The following is a 27,096-nucleotide window of genomic DNA, read 5'->3' as shown; positions in this document are numbered from 1 at the left end:
GAGCTTTTAAAATACTGACTTAGTATCTATTTTCTTTATAATCAACAGTAAAAACCATCATACAAGCCAATAAAAATCATATTGACTTGTTCTTTTTAATATTTATGACTTACTATATATTTTAGACCTTAATAGAGTAAATATTTTCATAGAAAAACCCACTAAATTCTTAGTAATAACTGCTTTTAATTATTATCTGAGAAATGATCTGTTACTTAAATAAGTACACAAAGGATACTGCTTGCATTAATACATAAATATATAAGCATATTTAACTTTTCTTTGAAGTTTTTGACATTTTTTGACAAAAAAAAGAAGTCATGTTGATGCTATGATCTGTTCATAAAACAATACTACAAATGTATAAGGACATTCAGACAAACTTCTATGTGATGGAACTTTATAAAATAAAAGTAAACAAAATAACAAATTGTGAAGAAATCAACATCTTTTCAAAACACAATTTTCCTTATGGGTTGTTCAGATTTAGCACTATTTTTAACACCATTATTTTGGCGTGCTTGGAAGAATTGTTATTTTATTGAGTAATTGTTGAATTAAGTTCATAAAATAATTTTAAAATTCTGATTCCAGAGCAGGTGACTCTTATATTTCTGCAAAATTTTTATATCACTGCACATTGTTTATTTTCTCTCAAGCTTTCTTAGTCCTTTCTTATAAATGTCATCGAATAAAGATGTATGTAAGAGAGTTAATTTTTGTAATAATTGATGTTTATCAAAATAGAGAATGACAGAGTAAGTGCTTAAGATTATACTGATTATCCTCTCATTTTGATTTCATAATCAAGGTATATAATTTATCCCAAAATGTCCAGGAGGATGATCTTCAGCATCTTCAGGTAACAATATTACTACTTTTTGTTTATCTGGGTAGGCTTTGGGCAGAACTTTGGAGAATGGTTTAGAAACATAACCAAATGAGAGTTATCCTATGTTCAAGTTTCTTGTTTTTTTCTTTCTAATTCAGTTTTCAAATTCCTTTGTTTCCATAAAATTACTTCCTACCATTCTTGATTATATGAAAATATATAGCAAATTAAAATAGAAAAACAGGCTTAAAAATTACCTGAAATGTGAAGTTAAAGTCTTAAGGTCAGAGATTTGATAATTGATGGTAAGGTATCTGTTATATGCCAGATTTTTTGTCCTGTGGGCTTTTAGAGGCTACCTTATAATGACTCACAGAATTCTATTTTAGATCTGAAAGAGATCTTGTGACACTCAGTTTATTCTTTATATTTTATAATTGGGGAAAATGAATCTGAAAATAAATAAATGACTTGAATAAACTCATATATATGATTAATTAGTGATAGAATGGGAATAAAAGTCAGATCATCTGACTGGGCCCAATGCTCCTTTCCATCTCCAAGCCACACTTGAATCTTAATTAAGTAAAGGATCAGATGTTTCCTAGAGATAATTCTCATCTCAGTAATAATTCCCATTCCCTTCAATTCATGTTATTTTTGTTTTGTATTTTATGACACCAAGGATTAAACCCAAGTGTGCTTAACCACTATGCTGCATTCCCAGCCCTTTTTGTTTTGAAACAGGGTCTTGCTAAATTGCTTAGAGCCTTGCTAATTTGCTGAGGCTGGATTTCAGTTGCCATCCTTCTGCCTCAGCCTCCTGAGTCACTGGGATTACTGGCATGTGCCACCACACCCAGGAGTTCATGTTATTTCTTTTTTTCTTTCTTTCTTTCTTTTTTTTTTTTTTTTTTTTTGGTGGCACCAGGAGCACTTTACCACTGAGTTACATCCCCAGCCCTTATAATTTTTTTTTTTTTTGAGACAGAATTTCAAGAAGTTACTTAGGGCCTTGCTAAATTGCTGAGGCTGCCCTCAAACTTGTGATCCTCCTACCTCAGCCTCCCAAGTCGCTGGGATCATGTTATTCTTGAATAGATAGCAAAACTGTTATTTTGCTGACAGTTTTCCATCTGCATATTTTAGAGAAAAATGAGCTTTCAGTATGTAATATTATCTTGGCAATCAGAGCCATGCAGCAAAATGTGAACATTTAACGATACAAAGGATGATGGAGCAAAGTAACATTGTAAATAACAGTTGGAGTTTGAATTCAGTATTACTATCAAATATATTTCTAGTACATCACAGTATGACACTTAGGTAATACTCTGACTAGTTGAATAGATGCTTCCTCATAAGATAAATTACTTCTGTGGACATATGCTGTAACATAGCCAATGACTTTATAAATTAATTCATGGCACTGTCAATACCAGTTTAGGCGTTTCTACAAATCATTAATTTTAGACTTTAATATTAAGTAAGAAATAGTTTTTTGAGGTCATTTCAAATTTTCCTGTAAATGACGATACCTCAGCCTTTCTCAGAAGTGATTACAAATTCAAATTATACTAGTACATGATTCTAATGAGAGTGTCTAATCCCTGGACTGGATGCCTTTTAGACACATTCCATCACTCTCATCAGGAACCTAGTAATTACCATTTGCTTTCCAGATTCCCACTGTTCCCACAGGAAAGACAGCTGTGGGCGCTATTCTGAAGGGGCAAGGATAGGAATCTTGTGTGTTGACATTCTTCCCCAGCTCCAAGAAGCCACGGACATCTTTGTCTTGAGTATAAAGTAGTGTTTCCTCTGTTCATATGGGAAAACCATTCAGCCTGTGTGGATGAAATTCTCCTCAGTGGAGGCCCTTCCACAGCTACCTCCTCAGTCTACATTCTCCAAAATCTTGCATTTCTGGCAGTGTAAAAACTTATGGTGTCTCAGGGTCTCAGCTGGGAGCAATACAAAATTAGAGAAGGCAGTTTATTCGATTATCCACTTGTTAAACAAAATACCTAATGCCTTTGTAGCAGTCCAGATTATTGTGTCTTTAAATTTCCAGAGGTGACAACTTTTATAAATGTATCCTACATAGTTATGATTCCCTAATCTAATCTTATGCCAATTCTGCTTTGAAAGGTCATTTGACATGTTTCCTCTCCCCTTTCTTCTTTCCAAAGAATTGTCCTATATTCTAGATATAAAAGGTATTAGTTTTAGGGCTGGGGGTATAGTTTAGTGGTAGAGCACATTCTTAGCATGCATGAGGCCCTGGGTTCAATTTCCAGCACTAAAACCAAAAACACACACATACAACCCCAAAACAAAACAAAACACAACATACACACACACACACACACACAAAGAAGAAAATGTATTAGTATTAAATGGAGATATAATTTTAATTGATACTTTAAGTCCTTAATTTTTAATATCTAATTACTATAGCTCTGCTTTATCTAATACTTATTTCCTAAAAATGATTACTATAATCTTAATAAATGTAGTATTCTGTTACAGTTAGGTGAAAAAAATGAATGAAAGAAAACCTTACAAATACTAAAGTTTTCTTCCTCTCTCTCTCTCTCTCTCTCTCACTCACTCACTCACTGTGATTTTTCTTCCAGCTTTTCACTGAGTATGGCAGGCTGGCAATGGAGGAAACATTCCTGAAGCCGTTTCAGGTGAGCAAGGTTTGAATGATGGCAAATTCTTACTGGATTTTTCTAAAGACTAAAACCAGGTATATTTATTAGTTAGGGCCATGTTTGTTTCTTGTTTTCTTTATTTCATTCAAAAAGCATTTTTTAATATATATTTAATAATTTTAGATGTGAAGAAAAAATAAAAATGAAAAAGTAAAAAGTTGTATTTCCTACAAGAGTATCAACTTTTCTCCCCTGAACTCAACCCTACAGGAAAAGTGATAAATTTGTCCAAAATAAAAGCTAAAAACCAACAAGACCCCTGAGACAATAAAAGGTAGTTCCTGCAAGCCCATAACAAAAGCTGAGCACCAGAGAAGATATGGGGTGGGGAATTGGAGGTGCCCTTTGCTTTCTCACATATTAACCTGTTCCAATGCCACTGAGTAGAACAGCGACCAGCTCAGCCCCTGCTGGGGACAGCAGGCCAACTTGAGAACAGCTTCTGACCTTGGACTGAGTAGTGTCAGTCCCTTTTGTACTCCCTTCTCAACCTACCCTGTCACATATCAAGAATAAGAATGTTACAATGAAGCCAGAACCTTGAAAAACAGAACCTGGAGGTGGTGCAGATTTACACATCAATGATTGTCCATCTCAAGCATGATTCCTTCAGGCTAAATTTATCAGAGGGAGGTCAAAACTACCTCTAGAGTTGAGATTCTCCTTGCAGATGCACATCACCAACCAAGACAGGTCATAACTGGAGGGGACTCTGATCACACTGGGAAACTGAATGATTAATAAAGAACAATTAGCATCTCTAGTTGCTAGTAATTTAAATGAGCTGTATAGTTCTCTATTGCTGCATAACAAATCATACTCAAACCACAAACTTTTATTATCTAAGACAGATCTTGAAATTCAGAAATCTGGAGTGGCTGAACCCTGTGTTACTTTGGCTCTGGGTCTCTCATGAAGTTGTACTCAGGCTCCTGGCCAGGGAGACATTCCCTGAAGACTTAACTGGAAGACCTGCTTTCAAGCTCATTCTGTTGATGGAAGCCTTTAACTTCTTACCACATAGACATTTCCACAGAATACTCCTTTCCAAAGCAAGTCACCAATTAATTCTGAGAGAGAAGCTACAATATTTTTAGAAGTAACACACCATCAGTTCTGCCATATTCTATCAGACATTCACACCAAACATGGCATAATATGGGAGGAGATTAAACAAAGATACAGCATCAGGATGCAGGGATTTTGGGGTGGGGGAGGGTGGGTCATCTTGGCTAGCGTATGAGCATATTAATTACTCTTAAATGAGGGATGGATATCTTGTGCTTATAGTAACAGAAGATTAGCTAATTAGGATTAACTTTCTTACAATAACTGAAAAACCTCCACAGAAATTTACAAATTTGGGGCTGAGGTTGTAGTTCAGTGGGAGAGCCATTGCCTCATATGTGTGAGGCACTGGGTTCTAACCTCAGCACCACATAAAATAAAAATAAATAAAGATATTTTCCCATCTACAACTAAAAAAAATTTTAAAAAAAGAAAATTACAAAAATGTTTGAATGAATAAGAGTATTAACAAAAGAGTTAAAAATATTGAGATATAGATAATAAAAAAAATATTGAGATCTAGAGAGCTCATGTATAATGGCATAAAAACTAAAACTAAAATAAAATAAAAAAGAATTAATAAATAGGATATACTCAAATTTTTAAAATAAATAAATAAATAAAAATAAAAAATATTGAGATCTGAGGGAAGATAGGGGCCCATGAGGAAGAAAATGACAAAGAGAAAGTTAATGTGATTCTACTAATATGAAATGAAGCAAACTTAAAGAAAAATAATTACTAGAGATATATGAGTTTTTTACTAATGCAAGAGTGAGTTACGAGTAAATGAATTTTTGAATATGTAGCAGATTTAAACATACATTGTTTATCTATTAAATGATTTATTAAAGTATTAGAAAAGTTGGAGACAACCAAGGTGTGACCATCTCTGGAAGAATGGATACATAAAATGTGGTGGAAAGCATATTCTGGAATACTTTGTAACATCCAAAGGCAAAGAACCAAAAGTACATAGAGTTGTATGATTAGAGTGTTAATATTCATAAAGCGGCAAATAGTATGAGATATGTAACATGATACTATTTATTATTTTAAATACTCTCATATTCAAAATAAAATATTAGCGTGGATGGGGGTGGGAAAGGATGGGTGAAGATTAGGAGAGTAGATCTGGGAAAAAATATGATAAAATATAGCAAGAAGGGACCTTTTCATGGAAAGATGATGGTATGCTGTGAATGAAGGAGCATGAATTTCTCCCCTGAGGTCAAGAAAATGAGGCAAGGGAGGAGATGAGATAGAAATAAAATCTGCTATATGGTTCATAGTATCTAGTAGACTCTGTTGTCTTTTTTCCAAATCATTTGATAGTGAACTACTGTATGGCAATTGGACTGTCACTTTGACTTTTCTCTTAATTTGGTACTGTCAGTACCATTGGCATATATGGGCTGGGAACACCATTGTAAATTCTAGAAAGGAACTTTAGGTCTCACCAGCAGGTGTCACTGCTCCTTATCCATTGGCAGATACACCAAAAAGACTAACTAATGCTCTGGTAAAATAGATAGGAGGAATAGAAATACTGCCTTTGGTGAAAAATGTTCATGACCTGAAAATGAATAATAGGAAACGCTTTAAGATATCACTACTTGAGCTGGGCAAGGTGGCACATGCCTGTAATTCCAGTGGCTCAGGGAATTGAGACAGGAGGGGTTCAAAGTTAGTCTCAGCAAAAGTGAGGCACTAAGCAACTCAGTGAGACCCTGTTTCTAAATAAAACACACAAAAAAAGGGCTGGGGATGTGGCTCAGTAGGTGAGTGCCTCTAAGTTCAATCCCCGATACCAAAACAAAACGAAACAAAAAAAAAAAAGATATTACCACTTGGAAGTAAACTGTTGGCATTATGAAATGTAAAGAGTTTTGACTAAATTTTTTAGTTGTAGTTGGACATAATACCTTTGTTTTATTTATTTATTTTTATGTGGTGCTGAGTATCAAACCCAGGGCCTCACACACACTCGGCAAGCGCTCTACCCCTGAGTTATTTTAACTGAATCATCAGTGGTTTTGTTTGTTTGTTTTGTTTTTTAAGGAACCCAGTAGATTTGTATGCATGTTATAGTTTGAGAAAAACTGCATCTAGCCCAGACATTCCAGAGACAGCTGATCACAGAATCACCTGGTTAACTGAATACAAACAGCTTTCCTGGCCCTTCCTCTAGAGTTTGATCCAAAAGGTCTGGGGTGGAAGTCAGGACTCTGTATTTAACTAGTACCAGAGGGATGTCCATTTCAATGAATAAATGAGTCATATAAATAAGTAAAAAAAAAAAAAAAAGAGTTTTGACTGAATCAACGATGACTCCTGAGCAGGTATAGACCTATAAATTTAACTATCTGAAATTGAAATGAGAAACTGATAATGTAGTAAAAGTGATGTCCAAAGCCATTTAATAATATTTGAAATTAAAGCAGCCAAATTCAAAACAAAAAAATTCAGCAGTGCAGAAAAACTGATAGCTTTTGAATTAAGGATTAGAATTCATGGAATTTATATGTAATAAATGTAAAGTTTATGAATCATCTTGGAATGGGATGGAAGTAGTGAGTGTGCTATAGCTCACTCATACCAGTCCATAAGAATCAATTATTAAATATTCAGGAGTTACCTAAGCCAGTTTTAAAACCATTAGTAGCTGTAAATCCTCCACAGTTGATGTATTTTCTCCACAGAAACTGGAAACTACAAATCAAGACTTTTTTTTTTTTGGCCACAGAATTTACCAGCATATCATTGGGTAGAAACATTAGGCAGGGAACTTAGGACCTTGAACATTAGCATTCATCTCATGGTTACTGTCATAGGTTGCTAATTTGAAAAAAAAAAAAAAAGACTTCCTATTTGCTTCTGTTCTACACATGGTCCTCATTACTTTGAATAGGGAAGATGCCCAGTAGAAAAGAGCAAAAAACGAGACTGAAATCTCCCAAGAAAAATGCAAAATATAGCCAAAGCCACATACTTGGTTTCATTTGTCCTGGTTCATGAACCTTTATTTTGCAAAAGTTGCTTGCTAGCTAACTTCTATTTTCAAAATACATGTTTTAGGTAGAGATATTTCAAATACAAGTTACTATATATTGACAAAAATGAGCATCTGTTTAAAGTTGTAGATCATTTAAAGATAGTACATATGGGTATTTTTAGTTCTCCTTACAAAAATCTTTCCTCTCTCACCCCCCAACAGAAATTCACAAAACAAAATAGAAAAGGAAGGACAGGCTTCATCTTTGTAAAATAAGAAATACTCATAATCACACACCCAGAAATGTCCTTGTGTAAGGAAAGATGCAACCCAAGGATCCTGTATTGACTTACAGGTATAAAAAGCCCAAACTGTTATGAAAATGTAAGAATATAAGGAGTAGGCCAGGTGCAGTAAGTAGCACACATCTGCAATCCCAGTGACTCTGGAAGCTGAGGCAGGAGGATCGCAAATTCAAAGCTAAACTCAGCAACTTAGCAAGATCCTGTCTCAAAATAAAAAATAAAAAAAGGTCTGGGGATATGAATCAGTGGTTAAGTACCCCTGGGTTCAATTCCTGGTACCAAAAAGAAAAAAAAGGAAGGAATATTGCTCCTACCACCCCTTAATGAGAAATCTACTAAAGAATGAGTTTCACTCAGAGATGATACAAGGACTGGGATGAGCATTAAATGTATATTTATTTGTGGAATTAGGACCAAATGACAGATAAAAGTGCGAGTGCATCTCACTTAATATCTACATTCTATAAGTAAAGAATAAATATATTTAAAAAAACAAAATAATAAGGAGAGTGTATGCCAAATATTTTAATAGTTTTATTAAATATTCTTAGTAGCTGATGATAGTATTGGTGGTGTTACTCTGAGGCTGTTATGTATGTATTATAGCATAAAACAAAAAAGTAATTATGGAATATCATAACTCAATCATTCCCTATACCTAACCAAGATGCTTGATTCAGGATTCTTGGGCAAGGAACTACAGATAGAACATAGAGGTTCATTGAAAATCTTGTAGTTCTGTATTTAAGTATTTGAATTGAAATATCAATATGAATTAGTGAGATATTTTATCAATATATATGATACATATACATACACAGAAAATTATATCTAGCTCTGTCCATTGAAAAGACCTAGAAACAATGACTAATTTGGTAGCACTTTCAGAATTAGAATCTTGAAATTACAATTTCCACAGGAAAAAGAAAACTACTTTCTTAGAAAAATGCTTGATTCTTGTATGGGGTGGGAAATGAACTTGGAGCACCTTTTAAAAAAGAAGTATTATAAAGACATGTCAGTTATGTTTCTGGATTTACAGAATAATATGGGAACACATATTAGTAACACAGATATAAATTACCTTATAACTCCACATAAAATTCATCATATCTTTCAATGTTTATTGTATTTTAAACATTTATACTCAAACTGTTATTTTAATTATAACTTAAAAAAATAATAGTAGATGGAAGGGGAAAATGGTAAGAGGAAGTCTGGGAACACACAGTTAAATGTGAGACAGATTTTAAAAACATGACTTCAAACCAATTAAGGAAAGGCAGACCAACCAATAATTTTGTGCATCTACATTAGGATGAGTTATAATTATTTGTATAATGGAATATTAAGCAGTGATGACTATGAATAATAAAAAGTTATGCAATAATATGATGTATTTCATAAGCATAATGTTGAATGAAAGAAGCCAAAACTAATCTATGCTTTGAGAAGTCAGGATAATAGTTACTCTTGAGCAAGGGGTAATGACTGGAAGAAAGCAGAATGGGGTTGTGAAGTGATGGATATTCTGTTTCTCAATGTAGGGGCTGGTTACCTGGAGTGTTCACATAGTGAAAATTTGTTAAGCCTTGTAATTATGTGTATAGTTTTCTGAATGTAGACTATATTTCAACAGAAGATTTTAAAAGTAAACATATGTCTCCCAGGTTGATGGTTTCCAAAAATATTTTTTCTTAATTTCAAAAGAATCCATTAGAACTTCCTGTGGTAAAAACACTTAACTTGAATTTCAACAGTATTGTAAATGCCATCTCAATATTCTTTTAAAAAGTATATTTAATACTTTAATTTAAAATGTAATGTATGAAAACCTCATTTTTAAGAAAAATTTACTTTTTAAAATTTTTTTTCCTACCCTACTCCATTGTACACATACTTTCACCAAATGTTAACTATGATTGCATCCAGACAAGACTTGGAATACAGTTTAAAATTTCTACTATGGACTTTGCTATATAATTTGAACTTTTTGTGATAATCTACATATACTGTTTCTATGAAAACATTACAATAATTTAAGAAAGAAAAGCTAATCTTATGCCTATGTTCTGCCATAGCTGTCAAAAAAGGAAAGAATAAACTTTCCAGTTCCTTCACAAGAACATAGAAACACTCTACACAACTTGATTATATTTACATAGCTTCATTCAGCCAGATTGAGTTATCTCTGACTCTCAGCTCTTGGTGGGATGTAGTCATGTTGGCAGTTAGTAGGTAGCTTTCTGTCTATACTTAGCAGAAACATGTAGGATGATCTCATAAGTGAGGGGCTGCTCAGAAACTTCCAAAAGTTTTGTTTGCTTTTTTAATTCCACAGTGTGGTAAAGAACACTATTAAGGTAACAATGATATTATAATTGGTTTTAATAAAAACCAAGGGAGGCATCTTAAAGTCCCTTTATCAATTTTTTCTTACTATTTTTTAGAGTCTGATATTTCTGGTTCGAGACTGGAGTTTCCCATATGAATTTTCATATGGAGCGGATGGTGGTGCAAAATTCTTGGAAAAACGCCTCAAGGTTTGTTAAATATTTGGGTACATGGAATTTTTTTCACCAGTAATAAAATAGAATTATTTTTGTTGAGCCATTTGCTAAATATACTCAGTCGCCACAATTTCATTTAACCCTCATTGTATCTCTATGAACAAACTAAGACCGATATTTAAACAACTATTCAAAGAGTTATAGTTTAAAATATTACCAATAATTTTGAAACAGATAATTCTTTTGTGGCTATCTATAAAAAATCACTCATTATTTAAGATCAAGATTTTACTTTGAACAACTAAATCAATTCATGACTGATAGCATATCTAAGTTTATGTTTTAGTAGAGGTTTAAAGAAATGTGTAACTTTGAATCTCCAAAGTCAATTACATTATTTTGCTAATAGTTCACAGAATGTGAAATTAAAAGGTCTTTCACTTTTTATGTCATGATAGTTCAGCATTGTAGAAATTGTTTACATTGATCAGATATCACAAAAAAATATCCCCTGGGAAATCAAAGGAGAGAATTGAAGTTAAAAAAATTCCTTGAATATTAGGATCTCTAGGCTTGCCTTTTTAGATTTATAGTTACTTTTAGAGTAGTTTGTCTATATTATACACTTGACAAATACATGTGTAAAAAAGGGAGTGGAGGATATTTGGGCTTGTAGATAAACACCGAACTATTTGGATGTCTTTCAAATTTAAGTATGTGCCTATTAGGTGACAGAAAGCTGTCTTAAGTATCTTCTGAAAAAAGTATGACCATCTCATAATCTACTTATGTCTCTTATGAGTACTTTGAATTAAAATATGAATTTGTGGGAACTAGAGTAAAACTCCACTAGTTTATATTAAAACATGGGAAGCCCATCTGAGCTAGCATAAGGGCAGTGGCTTGTGAATTGTAATAACTGTGCCATGTGCTTGCTATGCTTAGATATGACTATGTGGACAAATTCACCAAAGACTTTTTTTTCTTTGATAACAACCCCATCTTTTTTTTTTCCATTGTGGGACCAGACAGACATAGCAAATATAAGATGCCATAGAATTCCTTTTTTTCAATTTAAATTGCAAATAAGTTTAAACTTCAGAATGATTTACTGCAGGTCTCAGGGAATCAGCATGAAGAACTACAGAATGTTCGAAAGCACATCCATTCCTGTTTCACCAACATTTCCTGTTTTCTGCTACCTCACCCTGGCTTGAAAGTAGCTACCAATCCAAACTTTGATGGAAAACTGAAAGGTTTGTTTGGTTTTAAATGAGTATGTTTTCATCACTTAGTCTGATTATAAAGATGTCATTTTACCCACTGGGATTATGGCCACTACTTTCATCTATCCAGTAATGTCAGGTTGATGAGATTAGAAATTGCCAGAATTGGGAATCCCAGGCTGGGATCTCTTCTTCAGTCAACTTTAAGAGTTGATAACACTGAGTTTGTACACTGCCTGCACAAACAGACCACATTTTATGTTCACCAGGAGGTAGTAGTCCTCACCCTCCCATTTCTATGCACTGAGGGGTGTTCCTTAATGTCTTTATGCTTAATTTTTCTTTCTTTTTAAAATTTTTTAGTTGACAATGGATCTTTATTTTATTTATTTATATGCACATGCCAGGCAAGCACTCTACCACTGAGCTACAACCCCAGCCCTATGCTTAATCTTTTCATTTCCATTAAAAGGGGAAAACAAGTACCTATATTGTTGGAATGTTGTATTTATTAAATTGTGTAGTTAGAGATCAAAAGAAACATTGCATAGTACTGAATTCAGTATTTTAAAACTATTACTAAATAATTTAATTATAAATTATAAAAACTTTACTAAAAATGAAATCTTCTCTGGATGAGGACCAGTTTCTGAAAACAAAACAAAAGCACTAGCGTGTTTTTAAAATAGTACCTATTATAAGATGTAATTATCTCTTTAACAGAAGTTGATTGTTCTATGATTCCAAAGCAGCTCAACTTGTTAAAAAAAAGAAGAAGAAGAAGAAAAGAGAGGGGGTATGGAGGGAGGGGTCTGTAGAAACCGAAGTTAATTTTTCCTTAGAGGTGTCACTGGTCTTTAGATATATGCTTTGCAGTTAATATGAGATAGTACAAAGACATTTATGATTTTTACTTATAAGCACAGCATTGTGTATATCACTAAATTTAGGCATTTGTTTTATTTACTGTGGCCTTTCTCCCTTGTGCCGAGAGAGAAAGAGTGACAGTACAAGTTTTTCAGCACAATTGTAATGAAAGGAATTTAAAATTACTTTTATAAAAGGGCCACATAACTTGTATTCAGTTTTCAGAAACTTGGATATTTAAAAAGTAAAATTATTTCCCCCTTATGAATATACATGGCATTTAGTCTCAGAAACCTTATATTTAACTTTAGCAATTAATACCGTAAATAGAATCTTCAATTTCTGAGTTGTCAACATTGCTTTTATACACATTTAAAATTTTACCTTTCTATAACAGAACAGATAGCAATAAGCACATACTAACACATAGATGTCCAGATCTTATAAATTTACTGTCACTCATGAATTCTAATACAGCAGTGAACACACAGACCAGTTATATTTTGTAATTACCTAATGGCTTTGGTGTGTTTTGAAAAAAAAAATACATAAAGAGAGCGCTTCCACAAAGCTTCTCATTCTTCTCTGGAGTTGGGAGCTGTAAACAGGCAGAGGAGGGGCAGGCCTTCAATAACAGTCCTTTATTGGTACAGAAAATACTCTAGCTTATTCCGTGACTGTAGTATGCAAAACACTTAGATTAATTGATACCATTTTGCAGAGAATGAGTTCAGAGAAAGTTTAGGACAAATCAAGCAAATATAGATTCCTATTTTTTAATATATTTGTTCTCCATCAAATTTTATGCACATTTATATCTCTACATGTACACTGACCTACACAATGGGTAGGTCATGCCAATACCAATTCTCACATAATATTTCACACATAGAAATAACATTCTAGCTTATTATGAATAGTAACAACTGTTGTAATTACTATTTGTTCATGATCCCTTGCAGCATTGCAATCATTATCTTAATATCTCCAGGGTAATTTAAAATGTATATTAAGTTTAATTGCTTTTAATGTAGAAGCTTCCTACATTAGAAATCAAGAGGATCTAAAACACTGAATCACGTTCATTCCTGCTATATTCAGCTAGCTGTGAGTGCCTAGTGAACATCTCTCCTAGCATAGCAAATACGTTTTTAATTTACAAGGTTATCCATATGTAAAACAACTGGGTATCTACATCATAAGTTGTGGAGCTGCTTCTTAACAGCTCCAGTTAAACTTCAGAAAGAATAGCCAAATGCTTTGTCAGAATCAAGTAATCGATTCTGAGAAAATATTTTCCTTGGTTAATTCACACAACAATGCTATTGTTCTAGTCAGTTTTTTCCTTGCTGTGACCAAAAGACCTGACAAAAATTAAAGGAAGAAAAAAGTTTATTTGGCTCACCAATTTCAGAATGTCAGTCCATAGACAATATCATTGCTCTGGATCAGAGGTAAGGGAGAACATTATGGCAGAAGGGTATGGGGGGAAAGCAACTCAGGACATGGCAACCAGGAAGTGGAGAGAACTTCGTTCACTAGGGACAAAATATAAACCCCAAAGTCACACCCCAGTGCTTAACTCCTCCAGCTGCACCAAACTTGCCTACAGTTATCACCTAGTTAATCCATATCACTGAATGAATTAGATGATTAAGGCTGTCATAACCCAATCATTTCACCTCTGAAAATTCTTTTTTTTTTTTTTAAAGAGAGAGTGAGAGAGAGAGGGGGACAGAGAGAGAGAGAGAGAGAATTTTAATATTTATTTATTTTTTCTTAGTTCTCGGAGGACACAACATCTTTGTTTGTATGTGGTGCTGAGGATTGAACCCGGGCCGCACGCACGCCAGGCGAGCGCGCTACCGCTTGAGCCACATCCCCAGCCCAACCTCTGAAAATTCTTGCATTGTCTGACACATGAGCTTTTGGGAGATACCTTATATCTAAACCACAACTATACTGGTGCATCTGTTCTATGGAGTTATTATAAAATCTGCATCATGCATCAGTTACCAGTAGTGGATATTTAGGCAAACTACCACTGAATTCCTAGCAAAGTTTTAAGGCAAAAAATAATGAAAACGTAACATTATCCTGAGTAATTATGCACCCACACATATTTATTGAATGTATACAGGGGCTAAAGCTTATTAGTACCTTTGGAAGTTGATCTGAACTGGTCTACAGATGTTTTGGGTCATGGATTCACTGTGGTCAACTAATATTTGCAAGAGGTCACTACTTATGTGTGTAATCAGTACATTGTTCTTATTTTCTGAATCTAATATTGGAATACCTAGCACTGGTCTCAGAACAAAGATAGCTAATGCTATCTTTAGAACAAATTTTAATCCAAACGTATTGTTATGTGCTGGTTATTTTAATGGTAATTATTTGCTGGTTCATTAGATACACAGATATTATCTTATTTCATTCCAATTGTAAAAGAAAGTTAACGGGGAGCTAAATGTATGTTTGAAAGTGATTTTAAACTGGATTTACAAGAAGAAAACTTTTATACAGAAATTCAGAAAGAAGTCATACATTTTAAATGTATGGCAATAGTCTATTAAATCTGAAAGAAATATAAAATCATATAGCTAAAAAGAAACCTATTTGTATTAAGGTATAGAGAGATATATGGCAGGAAACAAAACAGGAAGGTGATAAGATAAATACAAATAACAGGATTGCATTCCAGTGAATACTATTAACTAAAAAGAAAACCACAATACCTTTGATTAAATCCATATATGGTAAAAAGCAGAAGTATTAATGAAGTTGGTATAATGCAAACAGCTAGATAAGTCTGAAAAAACTTAGACAAATGCCCATAAATCATGGGCACCAAATTTCAAAGTGGTACTAAGTAAAACAAAATAAGTTTGAAGGAGCCAGCACTGTGCCCAGGTGTGTCATAAAAGCAGCATGGTGCAGTGGCGCACACCTGTAATCCCAGCTACTAGACCCTCAGCACCTAGTGAGACCCTGTCTCAAAATAAAAAAAATAAAAAGACTGGGGACATGGCTCAGTGACAAAGTGCCCTGGGTTCAGTTCCCAGTATTGAAAGGAAATACACACACACACACACACACACACACACACACACACACACACGGAAAAAAATGTAAATGCTAATGTAAAGTGACATTTCAATGTACATTGGGGTTGTAATAGCAGGGAACGTGCCAAAACAATGTCAAGGTTTGAATATTTATCCTTAAGACCTTGAAAGTCATCAGACAACCCTATAACTTGAAAACTCAGTAACTCTGCTAAAATTCAGATTTTTTTTTTTAATTATAAGCAGTAAACTGCATTTTCTTAGATAAGGAACTGGAACTGGGCATGTCTTGTTTTTATACAGATTGTGTGCATGTTTCCACATTTTGGAAATAATGATTTAAGAAAGTATTGCTGTACTCAAAAGACTTCTCTGAAGTCTATTTTCTGTTATTTACTTAGTCTGTATTCTTAAGCTTGAACCTACTGCAAACTCAGACTACATCTGACCTGCTATAAGGCTGTGATGGCCTTTCTTACTGTTATTTCATATTGCTGAATTCCACCACTAGAGGAAGCATCGTGAGCACTGTCTTTTCGTCCTCCTTATGACAGCTTACCCAGCTCTATGTACTTCTCATAAGGACATATTAAAACCCAGCAATTTTCAGTTTGGGGGGTACATTTTTTGAATGAAAAGCCAGTAAATATCTGGCCTTTCCTTATATTTATTTTTTATTTTTGAGGCAGGGTATGAGTATGTTGCCTGGGCTGAGTGAACCTGAACTCCTAGACTTAAGGGATCCTCTTGCTTGGGCCCCCATCCCCTGAGTAGACAGGACTATAGACAACACCACCATATCCAGCTTCATCACTTTTTTTAACCTTTATAAATATAACCATAAACAAGACTTAAAGACTTTGGAATACATGAAATGTTTTTATGAATGGGCTGCAAAATATATGTTTATTGTTAAGAAAGCAATTTTATAGGTAAAAGATAATGTAAACACATAATTGGAGTGGAGATGAGAGAAACCAGTAGTGGATATTTAGGCAAGGAGAAATCATTTGTCCCTAGAAGAGCAGGTTGCATGAGTTGTTTAAATGGTGGGAAAGTGAATGATGAAATGATCACTGGGGAAGAAAAGGAAGCAGTGGAGGAAATCAAAGGATGTTTTATTCTGTGGCATCGAGGACTGGATAGGATTTTTAAAATAATGGATTTGCTTTTACTTGCAGAAATAGATGACGAATTCATCAAAAACTTGAAAATACTGATTCCTTGGCTACTTAGTCCTGAGAGCCTAGATATTAAAGAGATCAATGGAAATAAAATCACCTGCCGAGGTCTGGTGGAGTACTTCAAGGTATCACTCTCATTTCTAGAGCACTTGTGAGTACTTAGATTTGACATGTATTGGAATGTATTTCCTACAAACAAAAATATAGACTCTAATATGGGGGCAGTGGTATGAGGAAGCCATACCAAAAATTACAAAATACTCAAGAAAAACTTGCTTTCTGATAAACTTTTTTTTAAAGGAAACTCCTTAGGGATAACTTTACTTTCCTCTTTTATTTTAGGGGAAATGTATTTTGAAAAATGTATGTTTCGAGGAGTTGAAAAAAGTCTTTTTGTGGGGGGAGGGGTGTTTTCCCACGGTCCATTGGACCTATACTGAATTTTACCTTCATTCTGAAAATTTTTTTTCAAAGGGACTATACCTTTTACTTAAAATTCTTTCACATTTCTGGCTCTTTGCACTGAGAACCAGTTTGAAGTTTGCATTTACTTGTTTACATCAGCACAGAGTGCTTTTTACCAACTCACATACTGTGTGGAGAATTTGAATCTGATTTGTGGACTGATGCTCTAAGACTAAAATATCAATTTTTTAAATTCATATTTATGTTAAATGTTATGATATACCTCCTGAAATGTTATGATACACTTCCTGTGTGATGGACTTAACCATCATCATCAATATCAAAAACAATGTGTTATTGTTTACCTAAAATTTTTATTTTTACTATAACACTGTGCAGGAGCTTACAATTTGGTAAGAGATTCAGGACCCGTACACAGACTGTTCCATAAAGCTTATGACAGTGGGTAACTGAAAAAGGGAGGTTTAGTCCCAGTAGAGATCTGAGACAGTTTTAAGGGAGATGAATTGAGGCTTGAAGAAGGGTAGAACTCTCTCCATCCACCTCCCTCCACCCGCCCCTCAAAAAAAAAAAAAAAAACCCAAGAAAACGAAAAGTAGGACATGAGGAGATGTGTAAAAACACCATTTTAGGAAAAGGGAACAATATGAGCTTAAAAAAAAAAAAAGCTACTTAACAGTCTGAGAAAGAGATCATAGCTATAAGTTCCTAAAAATATTGTTTGAAATATCAAGACCTCAAAATACAACTTAACATAATTAGAGAAATGCTGAATAGAATTGCTTGACCAAGAGTCTTTTTCTTTTTCTTAGGCTTATATAAAGATCTATCAAGGTGAAGAATTACCACATCCCAAATCCATGTTACAGGTATTTGTTAATCTGGATGCATGATGTTTTAGGATGTTTTAAAAGATACTTATCACTAAAGCTAATCTTTCCACTTATATTTATATGTGTGCCAATCTATTTGTCAGAGATTACAAATAAAAATATTGGATAGAATAATTTACTGGAAGATCATTTGCCTAATAACTTGTGCTCATCTAAACGTTTTCACATACACATACTATTGTTGAAATGCACTTTTTTTTTTGGCATGCTAGGGATCCAAAAAAGTATACTTTATACCAAAGGGTTTTCATATCTGTACTAAATTTGTGTAGCAGACTCATACTGTCTTAGAGTCACAGATGTAACTAAAAATAGAAAATCAAGTCAAAGTTTTTTAAAAATATTTTTTTAGATGTTGATGGATGTTTATTTTATTCATTTATTTATATGTGGTGCTAAGAATTGAAACCAGTGTCTCACACATGTGAGGCAAGCCCATCTACCGCTGAGCCACAAGCCCAGCCCCAAGTCCAAGTTTTAAATGAGTGATTTTCATAGTTAAACATTTTTTTTAAAAGGAGAAACTGGTTTTTGTTATATTAAAAAATTACAAGTTTCCTTTTTATTATTAACGATACTATTAGCAACAGTCCTAAAACTCAAGACATTTTTAATATATGAGTATGTTTAAAATGTTCTGTTATTTCCCATACGGTTGGGTTTAGGATTCCAGCTTCCTAATCCTGCATTTCTATAACAGGCTAAACATATTTTTTGAGAGGTAAAATCTTCAAATGAAAATTTATTTTAGAATTATGGTTTATTGAGTAAAAAATCAATGTTTTATGCATCTTGAAACATTCATCTTTTTATTTAAATATGTAGAGGAAATATGCAAAAAGTTTCAAATTATTTTGCAACCTTGGTTCCTTGCACATTTCTTGCACATGATGCTCTGAAATGTGAACTGCCTGTGGAACTTTAATAAATGTCAACTCCATTTAAAAATATAATTTGTGCTTTTTCCAAAGGCTACAGCTGAAGCTAACAATTTAGCAGCTGTTGCAACTGCCAAGGACACATACAATAAAAAGATGGAAGAGGTAAGAATTAAATAATATTTTAAATAAGATCAGTGTTTCTTCATTGAATTCATTCTTTTTTCTAGCATATCACATTGTATTCTCATGCAGTAGTTTTACTTATTTTTCTCAGGCTAGGTGTACCACACATCTAGTTATTGGATTCCCAAAATATTTTAAAAGAAAATTATGCATGCATAATTTATTTGAAAGGCATTTTAAATGAGTTGCCTCTATTTATAACACATCTCTATTCACATTTTATTTTGGCCAGATTTTCCCATTATTTTTAAAACCAGTTGCTAAAATAACATGTAGTGTTCTTTCCACCATATCCCCTTATATTCTGTAATTTCAATATTTCTCTAAAAGATGAAACTTTGTAGGAAATAAAGAAATCAAACCTTAAGGACCAATATTACTATATGCTATGTTTTCTCATTTTTGTTTTAACTAATGTAATAGGTTTTATTTTCCCATAAAACGTTATAAAATCATAATTACATTCAAAATTGATGAAATCGTAGAATCAGGGGAAATACAGTCTATGAAATTGTATTTTATGACATAAGGACAATCAGATAATATTCTTGAATATAGTTAAATATTAAATAACCAAAGTGAATGACATGGTTAGCTGAGATTTCCCTTGTAATTTTTCAAAATTTAAAATGTGGTCCAAGAACATTAACTATGTCTCTACTTAGTCTGTGGAATACTCAATGGGCCTCCATTCAAAGAAAAATCAGTTAAATTGCCAGAGAAAATGTATTTCACAATTTTACCTCAGAGATTTACAGCAATGATTGTTTTAAATTAAACTTCACTGATCAAAATTACTTCAGTATAGTTGAGATTTCCTAGAGGAATTGGGACATAAGCAGTTTTCTTGGATTTGGCTTAATGCTACAAATGAACTCAGTTTGCACTTCATATTAGGTCATGCCTTTTCACCTTAGGGTCTTGGATTAAATCATGGATAGTATTTCCCATGTTGAAAAGAGAATAAAAATTAAGAAATTAAGATTGACATTATTATGTAAGCCACTTAATACCAGTCACACTTAATAGTTACATGCCTCAGAGATAGGGAATGCAAAGATGTGGACTGACAGAACATATGCATGCTCCTTCTGAGAAATTACAGTCATGTGTCACTTAAATACAAGTATATTCTGAGAAATGCATCATTAGGTAATTTTGTCATTGTGCAAACATCATAGAGTATACTTATAAACCTGGACATTATGGTCAACTCAGTGTGGCCTCTTGATGCAACACAGAGACACAAGATATATGAGGCTGTTGCTGGTGTAAAGTGGAATGCCTTTTACAGTAAACATTTTTATAAATAGAAATACAGCCTAAAATAATTATTTAAAAGTATAGTAAATACATAAATAAGTAAACATATTTATCAAACATTATGTGCTGTACATATTGTATGTGCTACATACAAAAGTATGACTGACAGTACAGTGTGTTGTTGACACCAGTATCACCATAAATATATGAGTCGTGAGTAGTGGGTTGCATTAAGACATTGCACTGGCTACAGTGTCACTAGATGATAGAAATGCAGTCCATCATTGAAATATTCTTGGGTAACATAACTGAATTAGTGTGTTCTAAAAAACCCAACTAGCTAAGTGAAAACTTTTGATAATATTGCTAATTTACTCTGCATTGTATAAACAAATACTTGTCTATCTGATTCAGATATGTGGTGGTGACAAACCATTTCTGGCCCCTAATGACCTGCAAACCAAGCATCTGCAGCTTAAAGAAGAATCTGTGAAGCTGTTCCGAGGAGTGAAGAAGATGGGTGGGGAAGAATTTAGCCGGCGTTACCTGCAGCAGTTGGAGAGTGAAATAGATGAACTTTACATTCAATATATTAAGCACAATGATAGCAAAAACATCTTCCATGCAGCACGCACCCCAGCCACACTGTTTGTTGTCATCTTTATCACATATGTGATTGCTGGTGTGACTGGATTCATTGGTTTGGACATCATAGCAAGCCTATGCAATATGATAATGGGACTGACCCTAATCACCTTGTGCACCTGGGCATATATCCGGTACTCTGGAGAATACCGAGAACTGGGTGCTGTAATAGACCAGGTGGCTGCGGCTTTGTGGGACCAGGTAGGAACACTTTTTTTTTCAATTAAATTCAGCACACATTTGAACATCATCTGTGTAAATAGGCACTGCAGTAGATGTTGGAAATATATAAATGAACATGACTTGGGCCCCAGTTTTCAAACTTTACGATCTGTCAAAATACAACAATTGGGCTGGGGTTGTTGCTCAGTGGTAGAGTGCTTGCCTAGCATGTGCGAGACCCTGGGTTTGATCCTCAGCACCACATAAAAATAAATAAATTAAATAAAAGGTATTGTGTCCATCTACAACTAAAAAACTATTTTAAAAAATACAACTAACCACAATATAGTATGTGAAGTCCTACACAACAGTTTTCCAGTTAGCATTTCAATGTTTTTGAAAAACACGTGGATTAAATAATATATTTTTTTCTCTAAAAATGTTAAAAGTTGTTAAAAGAAGTAAAGCAGTTTTTTATTTAGCTGATTATGACTTTTATGTGTTAAGACCCTTAAAAGCTATCATTTGACCAGAACTGGCTTTATTAAGGGCATATATGAAACACTATTGCTAGTCATCTTTTTTAGTGTAAACTCCTGAAGACAATATCAAAATTCCTTAGATTGACTTTTACAGCAAGCCATAGCATCAGCCAGTGGTCAACCTCTAGATTAGCTGCTTATGGATCAGATGTCTGTTATTGTTCAATTAGGAAGTTAAGACCACTGTGATACATTATCTAAGTCACTGATTATGGGCATAAGAGATCATTATACATCTGGAATAATGACTCACCATGTCATTCTCTAAGTGTGTTTGTTATTCATAAAAATTTAGGGAAATTTAGGGAAGTTAAAGTTGAGATTCTACATAAAATTTTGGATTTAAGCCTTATGAACATTTGTAGTCTATAGCAAATAAAACTTACAATTCTAACAGAATTTTAATTAATGGAATTAACATGTACCTTTGAAGAATCCAGTTGAGATAAACTAAGGGGAGCACAGTGGAAAATGAATGAAATAATAATTGGATCCTCTAAGTTACCATGTTTCAAATAGTCTGTCCCCTACCAAAGGTTGAAGATGTACTACTTCAGGTAAATCTCAAAACCCTTCTAGAGTAAGATACTGAACCCTATCAAGAATACATAATTAAGTTCTTCAAATATTCTGATTAAAATATGTAATCTGAAAAATTTGCAGGAGTGTTTCTTAAATTCTCACAAATTAATATTGTAAACAAAGTTGAATATCATAATGCTATTAATGAAGCAAGACATATACTTTTCTTTTCTCCTTTTAAAACTGCCTTTGCCACAGGGAAGTACAAATGAGGTAAGTTTTTTTTTTCAAATTAAAAGCTATATATTTGTAAAGAGTATGAGTCTTATTTTATAAAGTGAATATGCATTAAAAATATTAATGTAGATTAGAAAATATTTGCTAACTACTCTTATGTCTAATATTTAAAATTTTAATTATGAACTTTTAATATACTCCAAATATTATATATGATTTAATCTGCATACAAAGAACTGATCATCATGAGAGAGTATTTGATTTGTTTCCTGAATATATGGAAAATTTCAAAATTCTTATGGTATATAAAAATAATACATTCTGCTCTACAGCAGAGTGAAACAAGTAGTTATGACACCTGAGTAAATTTAGCCACCAAATGTATTTAAATGCTACAACTTTTAGAAGTTGTTTTTTGTTTGGTTTTTAAATTTATTTGTTCTTTTGAGATATATAAGTTGTTTTTAGCTTTAGCTTTTGAATGACATTACCCATATGACTCTAAGCAGGTTCCAAGCCAGTATGCAGTCTAACTTTCTTGATGCACCTTAGATCTAGCCTGTAAGTTAGTGTTCACTTCTCCTATTACACTCCTATATGTGCTTACTATATGTATGAGGAAAGAAGCTAAGCTTCCAGGATGAAATCACTTTTCACACTATGAAAATGATCTCTATGGTCACTGTCTTCAGGAAATGAGCTAATCTTGAGTCAACTACCAAGACAAAACATCATGCTTTCCTCAGTTTCTATTGTAGCATATATAACTGGATTATATCCTATAATGAAATCCTAATGACACACTTAATAATTTACAAGCCAAGGAGTTATTTTATATAAAATAATAAAAAATTCACTAAAAATTTTTTCAACTCTGTAAATCAAACCTTAAGAAGAAAATCTAATATTTTAAGAGAACTGGTATTAAAATTGAATGCATTAGAACATTATAGAACTAAAACAATACCATGTTGCTCTAACATATATTCACATAGAACTGAAAATATTAATAGAATTTCTTAGGAACAGATGACTATTTAAAGGGTATCAAGCTTTACCCAGCTCTTAAGAATATTCAAAGACTTTTTACAGACTCCAGAGGGATGAAATTAAGACAGGTCAGTGGTAACTGAGTGTTAAATATGTGAAAGTCAGAGAAGGGGATGAACCTTACACACTAGCTTAAGGGACAAAGAGATATTTGTGGACAATAAAATAAAACAGTATACACTATGCAAATATTCCTAGGATTCAAAAACTGTTAGCAGGATACAAGGAATAATACTCTATAAGGGTATTAATATGGAAAGACTTTTCTAAGGTAGTATTTCTGAGTAAGGTTTTGTAAAATATGAACTAATAATGGAAACAAGGAAAGAGATCATGTGCAGTGAGGGAGTCCAATGTGGGAGGGCTGGAACAACACAAGTGCTTAGCTGCATGACCACATCAGGAGATTAAGGAGAATAAAATTGATCCTGTTCTGGGAAATTTATTTTGGAAGTCAGAAATTTTGAGCTCTTATAATTCATCTAAAACCAGTAATATTCACAAAAGTGATAACACATGCTGGAGAGTTGAAAATACTTGAGTTCTAATAAACTCATTATTAATTTATATCCTATGTAGAGTGATGATATAAAGTTTTCAAATCCAACATTCTAAGTTTTTGTATTATCATAAACTAATTAAACTAAAATGGAAAAACTTTACACCTCTGTTTTGATGTTTTATAATCTTGATTTTTACATTCCAGGCTTTATACAAGCTTTACAGTGCAGCAGCAACCCACAGACATCTGTATCATCAAGCTTTTCCTGCACCAAAGTCAGAATCTACTGAACAATCAGAAAAGAAGAAAATTTAATCCAAAATTTTAAATACAGGTGCATGACCAATTGTCAGTTAAATGTTGTTTTTTGGTTCCATGCAAACATTCAAAATGCTTCCATCAGAACAGTAAAAAACCAAACACCTCTGAGGACTGCAAAATGGTTTTGTTCTTTTACTCCAGTGTTTAATAAGAAGATGTATGTATGCATGGTTATATCATTTTGTTAACATGTACAGTTTCCTGATTTTTTTCTTTAAATATGCTGTTATAATTTAAGGTATTTGTATATTTATGATGACAGTACAAGTGTTCTGCTTGAATTTACTAAATTCTACCACTGGGTTATAATTAAACCATGCAGTGATATTACTTCATGTATGGATATGCTCATTTAATTTCTACAGAAAAGATTTAAAATTATTTCACATGGCTATTTCTTTAAAATACAGCATCATAATTCAGCAAGCTTGATTTATCTACCTAATCTTACACATACCACAAGCTCTTAATTATTTTTGAATACAATTAAGGGCTTTTCAGTTGCTTTACCAAAAACTATGTATTGCTTTTTATATTATGATTTAATATACAATGTAAACCACTTGATCAACAATGCACAAAAAATCACTTTGTATATGTATTTGAGTTTCACTGTATTGTATATTTTTTCATTTGTTACATAAGAAATGTATTCTTCACAGGTTTATTCTTTTAACATGTGAACTATTAAAGTTTACTCTGATTCCTAACATTAAAACAAATGCTTACTGAATTTGGAAATGGTTGGGTGGTGTTGATATAGAAAGATGAAGGTTTCTCTCTTTTTTAAAAACTTCAAGGTACATTTTCTTTATTGTCCATACCATTACAAATTTAAGTTTCCATTTTAAGAAACATGCTAATCTCGTTAGGTACCTTCCAATCCTTTTTTAAAAAATTATTTATTTATTCTAATTTGTAATACATGACAGTAGAATGCACTTCAATTCATAGTACACATATAGAGCACTATTTTTCATGTCTCTGGTTGTATAAGGTAGAGTCACCCCATTTGTGTCTTATTGCTAGAGATGAACATTTTTTCATATATTTGTTGATTGATTGTATATCATCTTCTGAGAGAAGTGTTTGTTCAATTCCTTGGCCCATTTATCGATTGGGTTATTTGTTTTTGTGTGTGTGTTAAGATTTTTGAGTTCTTTATATATCCTAGAGATTAGTGCTCTATCTAATGTGCATGTGGTAAAAATGTGTTCCCATTCTGTAGGCTCCCTATTCACCTCACTGATTATTTCTTTTGCTGAGAAGGTTTTTAGCTTGAATCCATCCCATTTATTGATTCTTGATTTTATTTCTTGTGCTCTAGGAGTCTTGTTAAGGAAGTCAGGGCCTAATCTGACATGATGAAGATTTGGACCTATTTTTTCTTCTATTAGGCACAGGGTCACTGGCCTAATTCCTTGGTTCTTAATCCACTTTGAGTTTTATGCACGGTGAGAGATTGGGGTAATTTCATTGTGCTACATATAGATTTCCAGTTTTCCCAGCATCATTTGTTGGAAGAGGCTATCTTTTCTCCAATATGTTTTTGGTACCTTTGTCTAATATGAGATAACTGTATTTATGTGGGTTTGTCTCTGTGTCCTCTATTCTGTTCCACTGGTTTACAAGTCTATTTTGGTGCCAATACCATGCTGTTTTTGTTACTATTGCTCTGTAGTATAGTTTAAGGTCTGGTGTAGTGATGCCACCTGCTTTACTCTTCTTGCTAAGGATTGCTATGGCTATTCTGGGTCTCTGATTTTTCCAGATGAATTTGATGACTGCTTTTTCTATTTCTATAAGGAATGTCATTGGGATTTTGATTGGAACTGCATTAAATCTGTATAATGCTTTTGGTAGTATGGTCATTTTGACAATATTAATTCTGCCTATCCAAGAACAAGAGAGATCTTTCCATCTTCCAAGATCTTCTTTAATTTCTTTCTTTAGCATTCTGTAGTTTTCATTATAGAGGTATTTCACCTCTTTGGGTGACTTCCAAGTATTTAATTGCTTTTGAAGCTGTTGTAAATGGGGTAGTTTTCCTCATTTCCCTTTCAGAGGATTTGTCACTGATGAACAGAAATGCCTTTGATTTATGGGTGTTAATTTTATACCCTGCTACTTGCTGAATTCATTTATTAGTTCTAGAAGTTTTCTGTGGAATTTTTTGGATCCTCTAGGTATAGAATGATATTGTTGGCAAGTAGTGATAGTTTGAATTCTTTTCCTATCCATATCCTTTAAATTTCTTTCATCTAATTGCTCTGGCTAGTTTCAAGAACTATGTTAAATAGAAGTGAAAGAGGGCATCCCTGTCTTGTTCCAGTTTTTAGAGGAAATGCTTTCAATTTTTCTCCATTTGGAATAATGTTGGCTTGGGGCTTAGCATAGATAGCTTTTACAATATTGAGATATGTTTCTGTTATTCCTAGTTCATCTAGTGTTTTTAACATAAAGGGGTGCTGTATTTTTGTCAAATGCTTTTTCTGCATCCATTGAGATGATCATATGATTCTTATCTTTAAGTCTATTGATGTGACGAATTACATTTATTGATTTATGTATGTTGAACCCACCTTGCATCCCTGGGATGAACCTCATTTAATCATGGTATATTATCTTTTTGATGATTTTGTATTCGATTTGCCAGAATTTTATTGAGAATTTTTGTATCTATGTTCATTAGAT

The 27,096-nt window shown here is 33.2% G+C and overlaps 1 protein-coding gene across 4 annotated transcripts in view; it reads left to right on the top strand.

Moving 5' to 3' along the window:
- Positions 1-25,091, top strand: part of ATL1 (atlastin GTPase 1) — a 71,108-nt gene extending 46,017 nt beyond the window's left edge. For 2 of the 4 annotated variants that reach the window (XM_081289979.1, XM_081289982.1), the window contains exons 6-13: positions 812-862; positions 3,472-3,528; positions 10,371-10,463; positions 11,548-11,686; positions 16,773-16,900; positions 18,014-18,070; positions 19,066-19,137; positions 20,836-22,534. In XM_081289979.1, the coding sequence (XP_081146105.1) occupies positions 812-862; positions 3,472-3,528; positions 10,371-10,463; positions 11,548-11,686; positions 16,773-16,900; positions 18,014-18,070; positions 19,066-19,137; positions 20,836-21,495 (1,257 nt within the window). In that variant the 3' untranslated portion in view covers positions 21,496-22,534. The other 2 variants (XM_081289980.1, XM_081289981.1) reach the window with 2 other exon arrangements.
- The last annotated feature ends 2,005 nt before the right edge of the window (positions 25,092-27,096 follow it).

This window comes from Spermophilus citellus (assembly GCF_964194105.1).
Source record: "Spermophilus citellus genome assembly, chromosome: 4".
NCBI classification, from domain to species: Eukaryota; Metazoa; Chordata; class Mammalia; order Rodentia; family Sciuridae; genus Spermophilus; species Spermophilus citellus.
The sequence above is the reverse complement of the archived record's forward strand: the minus strand, read 5'-3'. Positions and strand labels throughout refer to the sequence as shown.